This window comes from Danaus plexippus, chromosome 7 (genome assembly GCF_018135715.1).
Source record: "Danaus plexippus chromosome 7, MEX_DaPlex, whole genome shotgun sequence".
Taxonomy (NCBI): domain Eukaryota; kingdom Metazoa; phylum Arthropoda; class Insecta; order Lepidoptera; family Nymphalidae; genus Danaus; species Danaus plexippus.
In genome coordinates, this window is record NC_083541.1 from 2,834,978 (window position 1) to 2,857,197 (window position 22,220).

At 29.3% G+C, this 22,220-nt stretch overlaps 5 protein-coding genes across 5 annotated transcripts; 4 read left to right on the forward strand and 1 right to left on the reverse strand.

Annotated features, from left to right (window-relative positions):
* The first annotated feature begins 2,117 nt into the window (after positions 1 to 2,117).
* On the forward strand, positions 2,118 to 3,494 carry LOC116770998 (uncharacterized). The gene is made up of 2 exons (XM_032662698.2): positions 2,118 to 2,235; positions 2,316 to 3,494. The coding sequence occupies exons 1-2, from the start codon at positions 2,224 to 2,226 to the stop codon at positions 3,384 to 3,386; spliced, it is 1,083 nt and encodes a 360-aa protein (XP_032518589.2). The 5' UTR covers positions 2,118 to 2,223; the 3' UTR covers positions 3,387 to 3,494.
* Positions 3,495 to 5,536: 2,042 nt separating this feature from the next.
* On the forward strand, positions 5,537 to 7,002 carry LOC116770678 (uncharacterized). Its single transcript, XM_032662252.2, has 2 exons — positions 5,537 to 5,660; positions 5,735 to 7,002. The coding sequence occupies exons 1-2, from the start codon at positions 5,649 to 5,651 to the stop codon at positions 6,935 to 6,937; spliced, it is 1,215 nt and encodes a 404-aa protein (XP_032518143.2). The 5' UTR covers positions 5,537 to 5,648; the 3' UTR covers positions 6,938 to 7,002.
* A 2,033-nt stretch (positions 7,003 to 9,035) lies between these two features.
* Positions 9,036 to 10,259, forward strand: LOC116770697 (uncharacterized). Its single transcript, XM_032662284.2, has 2 exons — positions 9,036 to 9,116; positions 9,206 to 10,259. The coding sequence occupies exons 1-2, from the start codon at positions 9,105 to 9,107 to the stop codon at positions 10,136 to 10,138; spliced, it is 945 nt and encodes a 314-aa protein (XP_032518175.2). The 5' UTR covers positions 9,036 to 9,104; the 3' UTR covers positions 10,139 to 10,259.
* Positions 10,260 to 12,430: 2,171 nt separating this feature from the next.
* Positions 12,431 to 13,783, forward strand: LOC116770694 (ataxin-2 homolog). Its single transcript, XM_032662282.2, has 2 exons — positions 12,431 to 12,498; positions 12,603 to 13,783. The coding sequence occupies exons 1-2, from the start codon at positions 12,487 to 12,489 to the stop codon at positions 13,596 to 13,598; spliced, it is 1,008 nt and encodes a 335-aa protein (XP_032518173.2). The 5' UTR covers positions 12,431 to 12,486; the 3' UTR covers positions 13,599 to 13,783.
* A 1,276-nt stretch (positions 13,784 to 15,059) lies between these two features.
* On the reverse strand, positions 15,060 to 16,441 carry LOC116770655 (uncharacterized). The gene is made up of 2 exons (XM_032662221.2): positions 16,364 to 16,441; positions 15,060 to 16,080 (listed from the first exon to the last, which is right to left on the reverse strand). The coding sequence occupies exons 1-2, from the start codon at positions 16,373 to 16,375 to the stop codon at positions 15,448 to 15,450; spliced, it is 645 nt and encodes a 214-aa protein (XP_032518112.2). The 5' UTR covers positions 16,376 to 16,441; the 3' UTR covers positions 15,060 to 15,447.
* Between the last annotated feature and the right edge of the window lie 5,779 nt (positions 16,442 to 22,220).

Here is a 22,220-nt window from a genome sequence, read left to right on the forward strand (position 1 = left end):
GGATTTATAATCACTCTTTTGTTTCAGTTGCAAAAAGCATTAAATGAAGCTTTCAGAAATCATACAGAGAATATAAGTTATTTTTCTACAAAATGTTTGCAGTGTTTGATTTTTAAGCTAAGAAAAGTGGTATCTTAGTGAGCTGCAGTAGCTGGGATGTCCAGCTTGTCATCCCTTTTTAAGAAATCACTCATTGGACAGTTCTCATTATCAGCTATCAATATCTCGTTGTATTGATAATGTAGCCATAAGGTACATTCTTCTAAGAAGTAGCAATAAAAATTTTCTAGAAAAATAAACGCTTCTTCTCTTTAAAGTTATAAATGAAAAACATCTTTTACTTAGAGGCTATAAGGAATTTCCATTCAAATTATTATTTCCATATAATAATGATTACTTAATTTACTGAAAAAGAATCGATTTGATTGATTATTTAAAAAATATGATTTATTAGGCCTACTAAATAAAGTAAAAATTATAGACGAGATTAGATATGTTATTCGTAAAAATATGAATGAAGGTCAAAAAGGTCATAACAAATGTGAAATCGCAAGTGCGATTAACATAATTTCTAAAGTCTATCGAATGTCCGATTGATTTCATTTTAATATTAATCTTGTCCGATATTAAACAGCTGTTAGGGCTTAAAAAGTATTATGTATTTACCTAATAATTTAATTATTATACAGGTATTGATGAAAGTATCAGAGCCTATTGTAGATGTATTAATAAAATCCACGTTTATTCGAAATAAACATTATAGTAATTTCAATAAATAAGTTTTTTTTTGTTTTGTGGAAATAAGTAATGAAATTTATACTATGAGCATAAATGATTGTCAAATGACAATAACAAAAGTGAAACTGGTTGGTTTACAGATTTTTAAAGAAATGATCTATTTTTGTAATGGCCAAATTTAAGACAACAACTTAAAAAAGAAAACTGGTTGATCAAACCTGTTTTTATGTAATATTTGGGCTTGCCTTAGAAAATATGACGCTCAGATTTAAAATTACGTAAATTGACCTAGAATTCGCCGGAAATACTTATTTATGTTTTTTTTTTTATAAAAAACATATGTTAAATTTAATTTACACAGTTGGAAAACTGTTTTATACCAGGTTTATGTAACATGAAGGGCCTGATGTTAATAACTAAAATAGTGATCTTGAGATTTTCGGTATAATTTTATTAAGCACTGACAACCCTTGTTTAGAAATCATTATTTTGGTCGTTTGTATTAATTTATGGTTTAAAAATGAGAATGGTGAATGAAATTGAAATTTAAGTCTAAGGTCAACATAAGGCGTAAATCATACTATCATATAAAATCGACAATGACTCTTTAACAAAGAAATGCTATAAATAATCAATAATAAAGCAACGTAAATATGGAATATATAATATAGATATGTAAATAAAATAAATGTTACATTACCATGCTTATTATTATAGTTGATATTGATTAGACTAAAATTGACGAATCACCTCAGATTGACTGTTAATTAGACTTGTGTGCACAAAGTACGGCAGATAGATTGAGTTTGTTTTAAATTTCAATTATTTCTCAGGCAACATTTTTTTTTAGAGTTTTTTGTTCTAAACTTTAACTAAATCAAATTCTCTAATAATCCAATGCTACGTATCTCCGGTATTTTTTGTTAAACTTGATTTATAATGAAATATACTTGTTTATTATTTATTTTTTTAACTTTTAGCTTCAGATTTTTTTAAAGGAACATTCATTTAAAAATAACTGAGGAACCATATTATAAAGCTAATATTTTTCATACTCACTACAACCTCAAAATTAATCAAGATTTATTATATTTGAATATACTAAAATATAAATAAAATATTACAAAACAAATATTTAGTAAAATTGTCCATTTTACTATTTTCAGCACATAAATAGGATTTCTGACCAAATATAAATGAAATAGTAAAACTACGTATACTTCCTGTAAGCTTGTTTCTTTAAGTGATAAAATTAACTTATTTATTAAAAAAAATTTTTTATAGAGTTTATATCTAAAGGTTTAAAATATTTGCATAAATTCGAAGATCCGTCTAGATAAATTATGCATGGGCATCGTAACGAAACAGTGTCGTCTATTACTATAAATATGCGGTTCGATCTCGTTATCAAATCACACACTACCGAAACTCGGAACAAACAACAACTACTTTTCCTGTGTGGCTTTCAGCGGTTAGCTAATAGCCATGGTGTTTGTTGTAAGTTTGTACATAAATAAAAAGTAAATAATAGTTTATTGAACTTACCTAATTAAAACTTAACTTGTTTTTTGTTACAGTTTAAGGTCGCCCTTTTAACGGCGCTTGTTTATGCTGCAAGTGCTGGTGTACTGTCTGGAGAACACAGTCATGATTCCTATGTATCATCAGCATCACAAGCACCTTCTGCATCATATGGAGCACCTTCAAATTCTTATGGCCCTCCTGCTTTATCTGCACCTTCTGGCGGTTTTAGTTTAAATGCTCCATCATCTGGAGCTGCCGTACATGAATCACAAATAAGCCACAGTCACTCAGTTGAAAGCTCATCGTTCGTTGAAAGTGGACCATCATTCTCAAGTGGAAATGCTTTCAGTAGTGAGGTTGATGGTTCCGCCGCTAATAATGGTTACATATCCAGTAGTTCAGCTGTTGGCAGTTCTGGTTTTGGAGCTGTTGAAGGATTAGGTTCAAGTTCAGGTCTCGATGGAGCTGCTTTTGGTAGCAATGGAGGTGGAGAACTTAGCAATCTGGGTGGTTACAGCTCATCGGGTTCTGGTGGAGCTTTGATTGATGCTGGAATTAATGGTGGTGCCGGAATTGGAGGTCTTGCTCCTAGCGGTCCGGTTCTCTCTGAACCCCTAGTTAATAATGCCGCTATTTCAGCTGTTGGAGCTCCTAGAGTTATTGGAACCAGTGTATCCGTTGGTCGTCCTGTTGCCGAAGCTTCGAGATACGAGCTTCAATCAGTCGTACAAAACGTTGTTCGCCGAATCCCAATTGAGGTGGTTCGTCATGTCCAAGTATCTGTGCCTCAGCCCGTACCAGTCCCTGTTCGTCAGGAAGTCAGAGTACCTGTCCCACAACCCTACCCCGTCCACGTCGATGTTGTTAAGCATGTTCCTTACCCAGTATACAAAACTGAGCATGTTGAAGTAGAAAGGCCTGTGCCAGTTGAAGTTGTGAAGCATGTGCCAGTTGAAGTCATCAAGAAAGTCCACGTACCTGTTGATAGGCCTGTAGAAGTGATTAAGAAGGTCCATGTACCTGTTGAGAAGACTGTTGAGGTACCCGTACCTGTATGGAAACCATACCCAATTCATATCATCAAGCATGTTACTCACTACAAGAAAAAGAGCTGTTGCTGGTAATTTTAAAAGGAATTGTGATGGTGCCAAATAGTCATATACATTGTAAATACTTTAGTCACTAGTTGTAAATACAAATAGAGAAATAAAAAGCATATTACCATATACAGATATGCTTTATTTTATTGTCTTACCTAAAATATATTTTATGATTATTAATTTAATGATTTATTTAATACTGGCTTATTTGAGAAGATTAACTGCTTTTAAAAGTGTTTAAAAAAAACATTAACTACTTTTAATTCACCATAGCCCTTATATAAAATTTAGTTCGAAACACATTTCCATAATTATCAAGACATAAAGTTAAAAATAAGTTTGTTTAGTGACGACTGACGACTAATGAATGTTAATTTTATAAAAAGTTACTAACATTTTCTAAAAGTTTTATGAATATTATTCCTTCTTTATTTTTCCTATTTACTTTATTTACCTGCATAATGCAATATATTTTAATGTCAATCGAAATTATACGAATCAATTATACAAATAAATCAAAAGCATTTCTTAGAGCGCAACACTACTAATGAGGAATGTCCACTTTCACTTTCATTTGAATTATTTAGGTGATGAAACTTATATAGTATAATGATTAAAATGATTAAATATTTACTAAGACATTCAATTAAAATTATAATTTCCAATGGCTATTTGTTTATTACGGGATATCAAAGAACTTTTAAAGATTATAACGCACGCGAAAAATTTAAACAAAAGTGAACCATCATCGTCGGAGCTATAAAGCCGTATAGATAAAATATCATGAAACGAGTGACGCTGCTGCCTCCGAGGAACGAATACCAAAAGATTTCCGATAGTGTACAAGACATTTTGTAGTCTTAATAATGAGTTATGTGTTTTAGTTTTTTCTTATACTATTTTTATTATAATATATTAATATTTGTACGTATAAGAAAGTTTCGTAGTTTCTCTTGAACCTTTGACATGAAACGCAGCCAATAGATATCGGCAATATTTAATTTTTTATTAAAGCAGCCTGAAACTACCTATTATTTTTACTTTCCCTGCGCCGTTACAACCTTAAATTAGCCTTACTTTTTATGAACAATCACCTAAAACTACCTTGCGTTCTGTAGGATGGAAAGTAAGAATGAAGTCGACCATTTTTTTAATAACATAATTGTTAACATGCTATTTCAAATCAACTAGTTACGTTAAGAAATTTTACATGAGATTGCAATGTTTACAGTCATAAAGTTTTTGTTATAATCAAATAGTTATATGTTTAATATATATAAAACTATTAGCATAACATTGAATTAAATTAAATGTTATTTAAATAACACACGTATATAATGATTAAAGTTGAAATAACTCTATTAATATGATGAAAAAAACTATGTTTATAATATGCAGTAAGAAGATATTCATTCGTTCTAGGATTTTTTTTGTATAATTTTAAATTATAATATAATGTTCTTTCTTTAAATGTCTCGTATGTCCTGTGAAAATTTCAATATTGCAACAAAATATACACATTGTTGCAATATGATTGTTATTTGTCACTATTTATCGAAGCTTATTGGTCTAAGAAATTTATTTAAAGGAATTAAAGTTTAAATAGCAATTATTAAACTTAATATTTCTATTATTGATCAACCATAAGATGATCTGATATTTTTTGATTGATTTATAGTATGAGTCTTAATTTAAAACACACACAATTGTATTCTTGGAGAAAAAACCAGTATTTTCTTAATTTATATTCATTAGTTACTTCTTATAGGTACTTCAATTCTTTAAACACCATCTTGATCAAATAATTTATCACGTTGCAATAAATAATCACAGTATTTTATGGTTAAATCTTATGATTCTTGTGTGGATTTGTTAAATTGGAATATACTTGCACCATACACAAGTATGTAGATATTTGTAATTTTTTTCAATCTAATAGTGGTTAAGATTGCGTGATGTAGTTACAGATATAAAATGCTATGGTTTTATACTTATGGAATTCTTTATATTTCTACTCTTTATATATTCAGAAAAATTATTTAATGTCCCTCTAATGTTCAGACGTTTCCGCGTTTCGAAAATGAATACATTAAAATGGGTTGAAATCACCAACGGACTCTCGATTTCATTTTTAAAAAAACTATGTCAAGCGTTATTCAAAATATCAAAATTACAAATCGGGCCTCTTTTTGAGTTGCGTTTTGTATATAAAATTGATGTCTTCCTCTACAAGCAACAGACCGATATTAGAAATATAGAAACACACTTCTACTGTTCTATGCAGCTATGAAGTCTTCTGTAAGTTAGTTTAGGCACACAGGCACACTATTTGTACTCTATGTAATACTTAATACTGTGTTTTATTTTTTCAGACTCTTTTTTGTGCCTTTTTGGTGCTACTGATCGACGTATATGCAAAAAAGTTAGACCCCGGACCTCAAGCTATCACGGAAGCAACACCAGCATCTACATCAGCATCACCCACATCAAAATCAACCTCAGCACCAGCACAAAAAAATCAAAAACGATATGCGACTAGAGAAGTTATCTTGTACCTTACACCCAGTCAAATCAAGGCTTTACAAGAAGGTAAAGGCTTAGTCAGTCCCCAAGTCTTACCAGAAGCAGTTCATTCACAATATAGGGAACAGGCAAACTTACAACAACAATCAGAATTGGCTCAACACCAATTGCATAATATTAAATCTGTGAACATAGAGCAAGGACATATAAATGAAAAGCACCACGAAATAGAGCAACCATTACTGAAAGAAGAAATACTATCTTCAGAAAATCAACATGAATACGATCATTGGAGACAAGAACAAGCTATCAGAGACGAACAACTAAGGTTACATCATTATTACCAGGAATTAAATAGAGCTAAATCAATTGGCATTCAACAAGCAGTGAACCTGAATGACGAAAAGGTTGTATGGCTACCATACAGTCCTGAAATTGGATTAAGACATGGACAGAGCCTAGAAGAACAGCGACAAGTAGAGGAATTGGAAAACCATAATCAATTTCATTCAAAGTTTTTATCCCCTTTGTCTGTACTTGATCCTAGACCTGGAAACGTGTTGGCCATTGAGAAACCACTTGTACAATTGCAATATATTCCTAAACATAATGATCAGAAAAAAGCTACCCTTATTGAAAATTTTCTAAGGTTGCGTCAACAACATGAACTTGAGAGACAAAGAGCTTTTGCCAAAGCAGAAAACATTGCTAATTCTCCTCCGATATTGGTTCACGAAGGTGTTAAAGTTACAAAACACCAACCAGTTTCTGTAGAGAAACAAGTGAAAATTGCACTTCCAGCACCTGTTCCTGTGAAAGTACCCCATATTTATCCTCTATCACAAGAAATCCTAAAACATATTTCATTCCCTATAGTTCAAGGAAAAAGGATAGTAGCCGAGGGACCCCTGTCAAATAAATTATATTTTAGTGTCGACAAGCCAAATATTTATCAAGAATTAATTGATGAAGGAAGTAGGTACGGGCATCTTGAAATTCCAGTAGATAGTTCCAAGAAGGTTACGGTTCTTCGACCTATTTGGAATCATTAAATATGCTAGCTTTAAAAATTTACTGTTGACTATTAGTATTTTTTAAATTGTTTTAATTTTATTCAATAAATGAAAATTTTACTAATATATTGTTATTATTTATAATAATGCTTAATACACAGATTTTATTTAATATTTTTTAATACGCAAAACATTTTCCAAGGCATGTTTTCTCTTAAACAGCTTGCATAGAATGGAAAACTTATCAGAAAACAATAAACACTTTAAATATATTTATTTTTATGTAACACAAACATTTGAAAAATTTTAATGTAATATTCATACAAATATATTTTTTTAATTGAATCAGCAGATATAGAAAAAGTTAAAATAATAATATGATAACGACTAGGAATAACGGTTCGCCTAAAAGTTACAAAAAAAAAAATTAAGAAATTTATTCTCTCCAAAAAAGCCTGTTTTAATATTTATGGCTATTATAATTTATGAAGTAATCAACAAATCAATGTTATATTCTTATTAAACTTATAAAAAAAAAATATGAGCATACATTTCTCTATAATGTCCTTAATAAATATTGTAATTTATAATATTTTTTCTTAATAAATACGCCTTCTTTTATATACGTAGCAAATACCAAACAAAGTAAATTTTGTAAATTTAAAGCCAGGCGCAATTGAATAACAATGTTTTTATTGCTATAAGCACTGCATTCAGCAGAGACCTATTGAAGTCTATTTGATGTATATTTATAAACTATGTTGTAAAATATTGTAAAAATTCCTTCAGATTTTATCTTTGAATAATAATAGTTTCAAACAGAATATTATACAGAAATTATGATACAGTAAAATGTTATTCCGGTCTACAATTACAAGAGCTAGACATTGTTACATTTTAATATTAAATCTGTTACTTGGATTTAATGACTATGAAACAAAACCTTTTTTTCTAACTTACTATATAATACAAAATAGAAGTATATTGAGCTCTATGATTGCAACTTTACACTTTAGTATTAATATCCTAATAAGTTAGACGATTTACCAATTTGTCTTATGTCTTTCGTATTTTTTTTGTTAACCCCTATCATATTAGGCTTAGGGAGATAACCAAGTAAACAAATTGTTATAACAGTCTTTTATATTAAAGTTATTATCGGTTAATTGTTGTGGAAAATCCTGCGACAGGTGATTGTGCAGCGTCGACCATCGTTTTCATAACTGAAAAGAAATATTTATTTTGTTATCAAGGCTTTCTATAAATAAGAAAACCTTCTAACATCTAAATGAAACTAGTATTATTCGGATTTACTACGCGGATTTTATTATTTAAAAACTACATAATCCCGACGTTTCGGTTACTTTGCAGCAACCGTGATCACGTGAACCGTGAACCGAAACGTAATAATAATAAAATCCGCGTAGTAAATCCGAATAATACTAGTTTCATTTAAATGAATACTCGCGAAAATCTTAGATCTCACTACCTTCTAACCTCCTTTGGAACAAATAGTTTAGTGACAAAAACTTGTTAATGATAAAAATCATAAAATTCATTTATTCAGTTCATACCGTGTTTGTTAATTACAGATTTTACATATTTTCCAAATTTATTTGTTTCATAAACTTGGAGACGAATGCAATTAACAATTTCGAGTAGTTTATTAGATAATTAAAAAAAAAAAACAAAAATAATTTGATTTTCATACTATAATAAACGACATATTATACATTGATAAATTAAAAAAAAAATCTTATTACTTGAGATTTCGTTGACTAAACATACTTTAATAGTTAAAGTTTAGTTTAGTTTAGTTAAGTTTTATCAAAATAATTAATGTATAAAATAATATAATGAGTGCCATCTTTTATTGTATATGATATATCAGTACATCTATTTATGACCTTCTAAATAGATGTACTGTATTATGATATAATACTTAATGAATACATAATTTAGGTCACATTTAATTTATAAAAAGGAAATCTGTTAGGTATCGTTTTGCAAACTTGTAATAACCTATATGATGCTAATACATTGGCTTTCCAAAATGTTCTTCCGTCTTACATGAATATAATTTATTTGAAATCATAGAATTAATTTATTCTTTAATTTGGATTTTGATTTTGCGGGTATAAAAAGAACCTGTTTATTTCATTTTGTCACAGATCTATCTCAGACCTGCCAGCATAAGTATTCCAAAATGTTTATCAACGTAAGTAAATATTTAAAAACATTTTTTTTTCAATTTTTTTTAATTCTACATACATTTTTACTTATACATATCAACTTACGTCTTTTCAGATTTTATTAATATCTTCCGTATTAGTATTAAGTACAGCAATTCAGATTAAAGTTGGACCCCAAACCTTTAGTGACCAACAATCTTCCCTACAACCTCAGAAGCCTGAAAAAAGATATATAAATAATCAGGAAATTAAGTACTACTTCCCGGTTGATATCAATAATGCTCAGAATGTAAGAGGAGCAAGCGAACAATTAAGTCAACCAAGATTTGAAAGGCCTCTATTGCCTTATATTAAAATTTCGCCTTCTGGAGAGTTACAGTTTCAAAACGTAGAGCAAGTTCAAAGTCCATCAGTACAAAATGAAAAACCCAAAAATGATAATTCCCAGGAAGGTTTGGAATTTTTAAAATCCTTTTTAGAACAAAATCCTGGAGAACAATATCAGTTTGTGAAGTATGAACAAGGAAACCAAGAGGAACAACGGGCCAATTCTTTCGTTCAGTACTCTAACAAGGAACAGGAAGAAAATAATTTGAGTGAACGAATTCAACAGCAATTAAAGCGTATTTTGGAAAACAATCGAGTCCATTTAAAGGCTTTTTCAAGCGATTCTGAAGAAAATAATTTTAGAAAAGTTATTGAATCTGAACAGGTAGTTCAACAATCAAACAACCAAAGGGAACAAGAAAATGATAGTGTTAGAAAAGAAATTGAGAATATCTTACGGGCTCGAGCCAACTCTGGAGTAGAAAAACAGATCCAGGAAGAAGAGGAATCCAATTACCAGAAGTCACCTTTCTTCATTCACAGGCTGGTTAGGGTTACCAAGCATCATCCAGTAAACATTGTTAAACAAGTGAAGGTACCTGTTCCTACTCCAGTATTGGTCCCTGTTCCTGAACCTTATGAAGTCAAAGTTCCTCAACCTTATCATGTTCCCGTTGAGGTTATAAGACATATTCCCATCCCCATTGTAAGGGCCCATTAAATTCTTATCAAATCAAATCTAAAGGCTGAATTTCATAATGTTCACTAAATCATTTTCACCATACATATATCTTAAGTGTATATTTAATAATGTTGTTAAATAAAAAGTTTCTTGTTTAAAATGATTATTTTTATTTAATAACCTGAAATCGATCAATAGTATATAACATCAAGCCTTGCGAATTGCGATTATTGTAATGTCTACCAAAAGATATGATTCTAAATTCTTCTGATCTATTTATTTTATTTATATTTTCATACTCACACACACACAAATACATATATATTTTTATTTTTATACGTAAGTACCTAGCCAAAAAAATTTAAAATTTCATAACAATTCAACTCAACTCCCTTGCATTCTTATGACGTAATAACAGTCAACTGCTGTGCAATTTGTGTTTTTGTATTTTATTCAAAATTTTAAAAATTATAATTCTTGAATTATTTTTAATTGCTTAGTGTACCCGTATCATAATGTTGGCTGCTTTGAACATTTAAAATGAAAGAAGATTTTTTTTAAAATTCCTATCTAGTATCTGGTTTTGAAATAGAACCAGCACATGAATTAACTTTTAAAGATTCTAACTAATTCTTTTTGTAAAGGATGTTGCCCTACCTATACTGTCTCATGTTGTCCGTGAATCAATAGTATAATAGTTTGCAATATTTTTCAAAAAAGTAGAGTTCTTTTATCTCCACTAAGTTATTCATTATAATATGAACCCTCGTTGTTAAAAACGGAGATTATTATCTTTTTCAAATTAATCCCAAAATATACAACCATTTATTTTAGTGAACAATAAGGTATGAGAATGATTTCACATAGCAGTATGCTTAACTCCTCGTGCTTAACACGTGATTGCCTCGTCATCCCACGTAGAAGCGTTTCTTGTTTCTTATATAATAACATACGTAAATATCTTATGATGCGTGCTTATAAATTCAAAACTGTTAACGCTCCGTATGTAGTTCGATGATGCAAACTTGGGTTATCATAAAAGACAAGGTACACTCTTATTTGGTTTGTCTCATTATTTCTATTTAATAATAGAGGTAAAGAGATTTCTTTTTTATTTCAATACCGTGTTGGAACTTCCCTATAAATATTATGTAGCATATTGAGAATGTATTATGCAAGTTTTCATGAAAACGAAAAAGTCATACCAACAACTAAACTGTTTTGGAGTTACACCTGGATTTTTTTTTAATGAACCGCATTTAAAAAGGCCTTATATTTATATTTTATTGGAGCTTGTAAATATTATTTTTGTAAGAACTTAAAACAACGTGAGAAGCAAAATAATTTACTTATATAAATTGTATTATTTATACAAACTACTACTAACTGTACTGTACTAATCGTCGCTTAAGATTTAGACTGTGTATTATTTAAAAAACACTACCTCGTTTAAATATAATAAACTTTTAAATTTACAGATTGTTCAAGTTTAAATATTATATCATCAAATTTTCTGAAGTAAAAAAATACCTAAATTGTGGTTAGACGTCCATTGTGACTTTTGAGTTTATGTTGCAGATTTTCTCCGCGGAAACAAAGAATTACATTGGTTACTTCGGAATATATTTTTAGAAATGTCATTGGTAACTTGCAACTGATAAATTTTAATACATACTACAAAAACATTGATTTCGATGAAAAATCGAATTTAATTTAATTTACCCGAAAAAAATCATTTGTCGTTATTGGAAAAATATTTCATTAAAGAGATTAAAGACTTGTGAGGACCATAAAAGCTTTATTATTTTGAATAGAAAGTATTATTCAAAGAAACTTAACAAACTCATTTGATAAATGCTTGACTTTAATATTATTTCAACTAACATAATCAAAATGTATAACCTACATACATGTTATCCACAATAACCTATATTCTACATTTCATAATCTCTATAGCATAAGTTTTTTATTGATATACATACATATATCTTTTTTTTTTTGAACGTTTCATTTATAGACATATAACATTAATTTGGTGTTATTAAAAAAATATATTTTAACATACATAAGATTAATAGCTCATAAAAAGAATAGGAAGAACCCAAATAGCTTTTGATGTGTAGTTTATTATGTAAATAGAACAAATTTTAAGATAACATAAAATTACGAATTACGCAAATAAAAATTTGATAGATATATTTTTTCGAAAAAAAAACCACTTATTGCAATTTATAGTTCATTTCTCTAAATTAAAAAAACAGACGTAACTTATGCTAATATTTATTTGAATAGCTGTTTTTGGAATCGCGAGTATAAAATACACCATATTTCATTTTTTTAATCAGAAGATCTTTTGATCTCATCAAGAACGTTCTATCTAGTTCAAAATGAAATTATTGGTAAGTATCTATTAAAAAGATAACATCTTTGTACTTTTCTTTACATTAAATAATTTTTTTTGGTATTTCATCTTAAATATTTCAAACAATTACTTTTATTCCAGGTAATTTGTTTTTTAGCTTTACTTGCACCTGGGCTTGCAAAACCAAAGCCCCAGGATTTCGGTAAAAGGTATTTAAGTCAAGAGCTAAACTTATACCTGACACCCGAAGAAGTAAAATCTTTACAAGCAATTAAGGCATCTCAAAATGCAAGATTTGCAAACGATAATGCCAAGCAGGTGCAAATAAATGATTCTAATGAAGGGCTTCAGAAATATTTTGATCCTCAAATTCAGTCAGTTCCTTCTGATGGACCACAGGTTAAAAATTTCGTGCCACGAGGTGTCCTTTTGCAGCAAGAGAAAAATTTGAATGAAAATTTGAAGAATAAAAATGTTGCATACATCTATTTAGTAAAAGAAAAAGATCAAAGCAATTTAAGTAGTCAACAATCACAAAATATCGAGCAAGTATCTGACAAACAAGAAAATCAAATTAAAATAAATTCTAATGCTGCTCCATATGTTCCCGTTTCTTATAAAAATCAAGAAGAAAAACTTCTTCATGAACAGCTGGTTCAACACTGGAATCGACTTTTAGAACACAATCGCGCTCAGTTGCAGAGCTTATCTTTGGCACAGAAAGAGCCCCGCGGCGTAGAAAATGAAAAGCAGATAATCAAATCAGACCAACAAGAGATTCCGATAAATCAAGATCAGAAAGTTATTAAAATTGAAGATCAAGAAAAAATAAACGCTGAAGATGAAAAGACAGAAGTCGAAAAAGAAATTGAAAGCATTCTGAGGAATCATCAAGATTTTAATTCTAAAAAATTCAATCCTCGCGGCAGTCAGAATCCGCCTATTTTAATTCACAGACAGGTTAGCATTACAAAACATCATCCCATACCAGTCTACAAACAAGTTAAGGTTCAAGTACCAACCCCAGTACTGGTACCAGTGCCTGAGCCTTACGCAGTAAGAGTTCCCCAACCATACCCCGTACCCCTTGAGGTGGTCAAGCACATTCCTGTTCCAGTGATTAAAAATCATTATTGATTTCTTTTAGAAGAAACGAAGAGAGAGGAGTTTTAGAAGTAGGTATGAGAAATCAAAATTTATGTTTAGTTAATTATTGAATGCATGTGGTCAAGTGAATTTGTTATGTAAATGCGTTGCGCTTGCTAAAATTGTTTTTTAGATTAAGATTGTTGATTAGTTTTAAAAACTGTTTTTTTTTTTAAATAAAATGTAAAAGAATTTATTGGCTTTTAATTTAGCATAAGTAGGATATTCCGAAACTATTAACTATTAGTAAATTTTCATTTAATACAAATGTCTATTGTTTATAAGGCAATAATAAATAAAGCTAAACGTTAAAATAATAGCAATCTTCATTCAATATCTTTTTTATAGTCAACGTTTTAAAATCCAATAACTAATGTAAGACACAACTTTTTACATAATGTTTATAATGTTATTAGGAACGCTTAGAAAGTGTGTCTACTGTTTTGAATACAGAATCATCTACTCCAATATCAGAAAAGAGAAATTCGATGTTTACGTATTACTCATAATCTTAGTTACGTAAACTTGTTCAAAAATTTATCAGTGACGTATAGAAAATATTTTTAAAAAATACATAAATTAAAACAAAAAAATTAAAAAAGTTTAAGAGTAACTTTGTTATCATGTTTATGTAATTATTGTAACTTGTACCAGTACCCACTTCTCGGTTTAACGAAAGATACGTAATTAGTTACTTGTTACCAGTCATGTGCAATGTTTGAACGTAATAGATATGAAATATGAATAATTAAAAACTTGTTAGAAGTCTGTCGTTAAACTAATAAACTCTTTCGTTATATTGGCTACATAAATTGGTGACGATAGTTACGTAGATTGAAACTAGATCAAGTTGCATTCAAGATTGCTAGTTTTAATTGTTACTCAGCATGAGATTACATATATTATACATATACGAAGTATAGCTGATCTGTTTCTTAACATTTTGTTTCTGCTTCAACAATTCAACAACAACTTTTGACTTATCTGGATGCAGCACTTATTTTCGACTTAACGCTCGCTGTATCTGAGTACCAATTACAGGAAATCCATTTTGTAATCGATGAAATAATTGTGTCCACTGATTTACGTAATCTACCGGCACTTGCATACTGACTTAGTTTTGCACGAATGTTAATAATATAATGCATTTATAACAGTGAAGTTTCTACAATATTATTGTAGTTTTCTTTTTTAAAAATGTGTATACTTTCATTAAATAAATTTAGATATAATAGTAGAATATAAAACAGAAATTTCTAATACGGAAAAAAGACTTAAAAACACATTTTTCTATAATAATATGTGACGAATCTATATCATCTGTTCAATAATTGATTAATAGAAATTGATAAGTAATGAAATTTTATTGAATACTATCGTAAAAAATTAATAAGTAGGTATTGTTCATTTTTTGGTAGAGTATCGAATGCATAAAATAAAAATACGGCAACGTATGATAAAATTCAACATTTTTAATATCACATTTCCACTGGAACGCACATACGTCCTTAATATATAAAAATATACGCTATAAAGGATAGAAGCAGGAATTAATGGATTAGTTGTACTCATACACACACGAAGGCAGTAGAGATTCCTACAACACACATTAGAAGCAACATTTACACCACGAAAAGAAGTCACGGGTTCAATATACTTTTAAATAACATTACGTCAGGTACATTTTAGTATTTTTGAAGCATCATTAATCACAAGCCTCGTTCAGCAATTATGCTGAAATATAAACTATCAGGCAAGAAGAAAGTCTTAAAATTATTAGAATGTGGATATCCACCGATGCCCGAAGAAATTAAGCTAAATGCGATCAATAATGTTTCAATTAGTAACCTTCACTGCTACCGTGACCTCCGTATCCTTGAGCTTGTAGGGCGTGATAGTTCTCAGGTTCAGCGTATGCCTTCAAACCTTCACCTCCCTCATAGCTACCTGAATATTGCTCGTAACCGCCTTGCTCGTAGCTGCCTTGCTGGAGACCAGCGTGTTCCAAGCCTCCCTGGATTCCTTCATGCTGAAGACCTTCTTGCTGAATACCTCCATGCTCGTAGCTTCCTTGTTCAAGAGCAGCCTGTCCGAGTGCTTCATGGCTGTAGCCACCATGACCCAGGCTGGCAATGAGTTGCTCTGTGTTGTATCTATGATCTTCCAGCACAAGACCACCACCATGACTATGTTGAGTTTCAGGGTGGATTTGCTTCAAGTTTTGTTCTGATTTTCCTTTCTCGAGGGGGTGCTTTAGAAGGTGACTGTGTTCTTTCTTGACGTATACAGGTACTGGGTGGAAATGTTCGAATTTGATGGACTGGTGCGATTTGGCGTGTTCATGTTCGACTTGATGGTGGTGACCCGATTCACCGATTATAGCTTGATGATCAAAATTCTCGGATATTTGAGGAATCTCCTGATGAATTACACCGGGGAAGGCTGCCACCACGGCAAAAAAGCCCAAAAATATCTGTGAAAAAATATTAATAATTAAAACATATTATTTTCCTATGGCTATTGGTAAGCAAAATATGAGTATAACGCGTAAAAACATTAGTTTATGTAACAAAAATTTCTTCCTATACCAGAGCTATTATAAGAATTAACGGTGTATTAGGAAGGAATACACTTAAATTGTCGGTCCATTAACTCTTTAAATTAATTACTAGATCGATCAACAATATTAATAATATAGCAAAAGCAGAATTTGTTAAAACTTATTAGAATCACTATCACAGGACACAATTACGCACATAATACTTCATAACTATTGTTGGCTGCGGGTCCAATGCTCCTCCAAAGGGTGGTTGGTAATGCAAGCAATTGCTATTTGCATCGCTTATATACCCGGTTTCGTTAACGGCAGTGTGTGAGTGAACAGCTTTGATATTACGTGTACTTAGAGCGGCACATTGGTGTTCATACCTCGTCTTGAGAACAATAGTTAGAAATTTGTTTAGAGAAAAAAGTCGATCAGTGAAATTTAAATAGTCATCGTCTCATGTAACTGTCGATAGAGCGCTTTTTGGATTATTTTTTTTATTTAATTCATGTGGGGTACATTCATTAAATAAGGATTTTGTACAAAAAAAATTATAAGATATTTATGGTTTCACATAATATATTTCAACTTGTTTTTGTTTTGTAAGAAAAATATAAAATAAAATAGTGAAATATTTTTTTTATTACTTAATTTCGGTTAGGTGTTATTAGATACGAATACTTCGTGAAGAAAACCTTTTTTCTTTAATTTATGAAATCATTGTTGTTTTTTAATAAAACATATTTTTAAGTAACAATTAATTTATAAAAAAAAATATTTGCTATAAATAAATTATGGCATTAAATAATAACGAAAATATTACACATACTTTTATAGAATTTAAATATTAATATAAATCCATGTTTTTTTTTCATTTATAAATGTAACAGTAATTATTTTTTTTCTATAATTTACCGTAAACAAATGTTATCTATAATAATATAATAAATTTCAGCGGAACTAAATAAAAACAAAGAGTGATGTTGAAACTGTAATGGAATTTAATGAGTTCTCTTGCAAACGAGAGTGAACGCGATGACGAGGCAAAAACTAAAAAGCGAATTTAATGATATTGAAACAAAGTTCAATTTTGAATAAAATACGCTCATCTGCTACATGTAAATTAAGATTATCTATAGAATTCGCAATATGTACTAAAGTGTGTACATTTCTATAATCAAATAATTTTGCTTACACTAAATAGGTAATTTATATGAACATATTACAGATTAACAGGTCTTCATAAATTATATACTACCATATTAATACGGGAGCTGATTTGATTACAATGTCATATAACTTGTGTAATATGTTATTATACAAAAAGTTGTTTGTATGAGTTATAGTCCGCAGTGCAATTAAGTTTTTTTTTATGCAATATAAATGGAGATTTACGATTAATACTTGTTTTATAGAAAATGAAAGTTAAATGTGATTTAATATCAATTGTATTTTTATACATTTGAACGTTATGTATGGAACGCGTCTACTTCTTTCGTATGTAATTTTGAGATAATATAAAAACTTTGGACTAATATTTAAATAATTTAAATATCGTAAATATAAGATCTTTTTATCTCAGATGAACAAAAAAAAAATTTTTTTATTTAATAATTTTTTTGAAATGCTTAATTTTTTAATCTGTATTATCAATGTTTTGACACAAAAAAATACCTGTAACTATGAAAGGCTTTTGAAAATAATTGGATCTAGTTAAACGGCCAAATATTACTTATTTACATAAAACTAAGGCATATCATCTTTAGAATTATCGATTCCTTTGATATTTTTTATAGACGTTTAAAAGATCTTCAATTGTAATAATCGCCGTAATTACTCAAAACGAAAAGTTCCCAAGACTAATTCAAATGTTAAAATAAAACTTAATAATATGTTAAAGCAAAACAAAGACATCATTAAAAAAAATAGCGTACAAAGAACGGTGTTATCGATAAAACGCGATCTCTCAGGCAACCCAAGGCGTTATTTATTATATAGAAAGAAACACCGTGGATTTATGTTCATATAAAAATGATAATTTCGCAACAGGAAAGTTTTCAGTTATTAACGGGAACAAGTAACGTCGTCAGTTATTACGAAACGTAAAACTAAGGTTGTCCGAGGAACTGTATCATAGCCGCTATGAAATTGAATCTCAATGTTATAGGTAGATACTAGTGATTGCGAAATGTATCAATTACAGTCTGAGATAGATGGCAGTTTTTGTGTAATCTGCATCAAACAAACCTTCACTGTGTATTTTTGTATTCCATTACAATATAAATTTCAATATCTGATATTTAAAATCGACCATGCATTTCAAGTACGTGTAACTTGAAATGCATGTTAAATTCATCATGGTTGAATGCTATTATGAAAGCTTTAGCGATTAATGAATTAAGAAACATAGGCCCCAATTAAAACCAGGTCTTTGGTTAGCTTACATAACTTTAAATAGTACCCTATTATGTGTTTGCAAAAACTGATATTTAGATCAACAAGAGAAAGTACTTAGACGTAGGATCTTATTGGCATTTGTTAAAATTGTTACTTCAATCATTTACATAGATTAAATCGTTGTTTTAGTTCTGTATTGAATATAAATCTTGCTTCCGTATATAATGGTTTATGGAAGACCTTACTTTATTTATTGGAATAAATGATCTTATTTTATTTATAATCTCTATTTTATAGTATATTTGTGATCATGCTTTCAAAATTATGAACAAAACAAGAAATAAACATCGTACACACAATGTCTCCCTTAAAAATTAAAATTTACTTTAAAAGCTAACTTGTGGTTCTGGAAAGCACAAATAAACGTATTAATTTTCATTATTGCACCCGTTAAATATAACATCATTGTCATGTTAAGTAATTTATTTTACTGTTAAGCGACTGCTGGTTTACTTTTACTTTACATTACTTTGAAATTTCCGTTTAAATATTTATTTGATATTAAGCAAAACATACAATTACTTCGTTAACATTTCTTTTCGGTCGTAAAGTGCTTTAATTGTTTTAACATTTTTACACGACATCTATTTTAATTATTATTTACGGATGACTAACTTTTAAGAATCATTAACATCATCTTATTTAGAATAACATATAAATTATCGTAAGTCACTTTTGTTTGAGATATAATATATTATTAAACTGAAATTAAATCCTACTTATGTTAAATTCACAACCGGCTTAAAATTTGCAGTGAGAGATATGTTGACATATAAAGATGATAAATATTCCCAACAAATATTTTTAATAAAAAAAAAAAAAGAAGCAAGGATCTAGGTAAGGTTTTTTTATACACATGAATTCTTTTTATAGCTTAATCGTTTCTGGATACAAAGTTTATGTAAGTCCATCTTATAGTTACCTCATAAAATAACTAATCAATTGAATTATCTATAGACGTTACCTTGTTACAGTGTTTGCACATATTATGTGCGGTTTTTGTACCGTTACACTCAATAACTGTGACGTGACGAGATTTTGATGTGTTAGGTAATAAGAAGTTGTAATAGCGTTCCAACTTTTACGTTTTTGCAAAATTAAGAATTAAAAGTCCCCATTATAAGAATATGAGTTGATGAAGTGTTAATTTGTCATTGTTACAGAAATTATTGCAATTGAAATTCGTTCTAGTTTTGTTTTCCATTTATGCCCCTTATTTTAGATATTCTTTGCCTTGTCAAAACATAGTAGGTATTACGATAGGCAAAAATTGAGGTACCAAGGGGACTGTATATTTTTAATCTATGCTCATCCTTGTAAATAAATAAAAACAACAAATACTGTCTACTATTACGCCTTTTCCTTCAATTACAATACCATCTGGTTCCGTAAAATTATAGAAATAATAAAAGTCGAAGGAACTAAAAGAAAGAGATAGCATAAGAAGTGTTTCCGGTTTTTCATTCATTAATTTATGTTAATACTATTATGTAAGGAGATAAATGGATTACAAAACTGTCAACACTCTTTATGTAGTCTGGCGATAAAAATATAGGGTATACATATAGATTAAATATGTTATTTTACTTTTCAATCGACTTGGTAGTTCTTGACAACACAGATAGAGTTGCGATATGAGATGGTTTCCTGGCTGCAACATTTTATTCGTCATACTTAGGAATTTTATTACTCAATATAAGTAAATAGATCAATGTTTTCAGAATATCATCAGTGAATATTCATTATAACGTTACTATAAGATTTTAATTCTATCTCAACTTGATTCTATATGCGACAACAATAATCGTTGCACAATAGTTATTTTTTATCCCAGAATATTCATACTGTAGGAAGTTTATACGTTCCGTTTCCTGATAATTCAATCGATCTTTTATTCTGAGAATTTTGAAAGAATTGTCTATCAATAAAACTTATTTCTTGATTCCTTTCCTTTCCTCCTTGTATCTCGTTCTCGCTCTTGCTTTTGCTTTTACAATTTACCTTTCCCTCTTAGTACCTTTCTGATAAAATTATGTATGCCAAAGTTTGTGAAGCATTATGGATGTTGTTTGCTTTTTCACGAAAAATAGGAAATTTATAGTACCTAGCTCAAACATAAAAATAAGACATAAGCTACAATTATTTATTTCCTCCTTCCGTTTAGTTCCTGTTAAACGCGTCACAACTGTTGTAGTATCATAATATCTATTGTTTTAAAACAATTTATAAATTTATTTCCGAGTCTTATTGTGAAGTTCACGCTGACGAAGTCCCAGACCAAAACTAATCTATCATAAAAAAGGTTAGGTATACATTTATAATAGGTCTACTTTATAATTACATTTATATAAATAATTTTATTAAACTTATTTCACCGATAATAAATTAGACTATAGTATGAAACGTAATAAAGAATTAAATAAAACAAAGTTTATTCCGTTTAAATAGAAGAAAGTTACTGTTCTAGGATTGTATCAGCTGAGAAAGTAACATTTTATTTATGTTGGAAATTATTTCACACGCTATCTATGTTGTAAATAATTTAATAATTGAATCGTACTATATTATAATAGAAGGTTTAATAAAACAAGCAAATAAATATATTATAAAGTTAAGAGTAACACCCAAACGTAAGGATGGCTCTCTCCATAAATTTAACGGTCAAAATTTGTATAATTTTTCCAAGTTGGCATCGTCACGCTACATACGAAGCGTTAACCGTTTTTATTTAAAATAATTGTAGTATTAACTTTAAGATGAAATAGTTTTGTGTTATATCATGTATCATTGTCCATAACTACAGAACATAATGAGTTAGTTTGCGATATTATATTAACTTAATAATTGAATTGAATTCATTACTCCAGTAGTTGCCACTTTGAATTTTGACTACAGTGTAAACCCTCCAGCTAATACTAGCCATCTCACCAGATAGTCGAGTCGTGTCAAGGCTCGAATTTCGACTCATTTGTCAGTGACGTGACAGTTGACAGAGATACTTGAGACCAAAAATATCTTGAAATTAAAAACACAAAATCTATGTTAAGAAGTGTAGTGAGTAAATTATTATATTAAATTCTTATTTTTTCTTGGTAAACAAAAATAAATAGACATTTAAGAAAATAAAAAAGTACTCTATAATTACCTAACTTTACGAGGGACGTGAAAATATAGTTTAATAAACTTTTTAAATACAAAATACATACTACTATTTTAAATAGAAATAGAAGAAAAGTGGCATATAATAGAAATAGAAGAAAAGTATCTATTTGAATTCAGAATACGTAATTTCTATTGAATATACACTATTTTTATCTAATCTAGTGTTAAATCCTAGTAGAAAAAGTTCATCATTGCTGTTCCTTTTTTTATGGTTTTATAATCATACCACCAAAAACAGTCGTCACCGGGTGAAGAACTTGGTTAACAGGTTTCCAATTAAAATATTTTTTGTATTTTAGGAATAGAAAATAATAAAAAATATTAAAAAAAAAAGAAAAAATCTTTCTAATATAAAATTAAATAGGACTATCCTTTTTGCATATTTTCTATTTCAAACATATGTTCTTTAATTGATTAATATTTCAGAATTATACTTTGTTTATTTTATT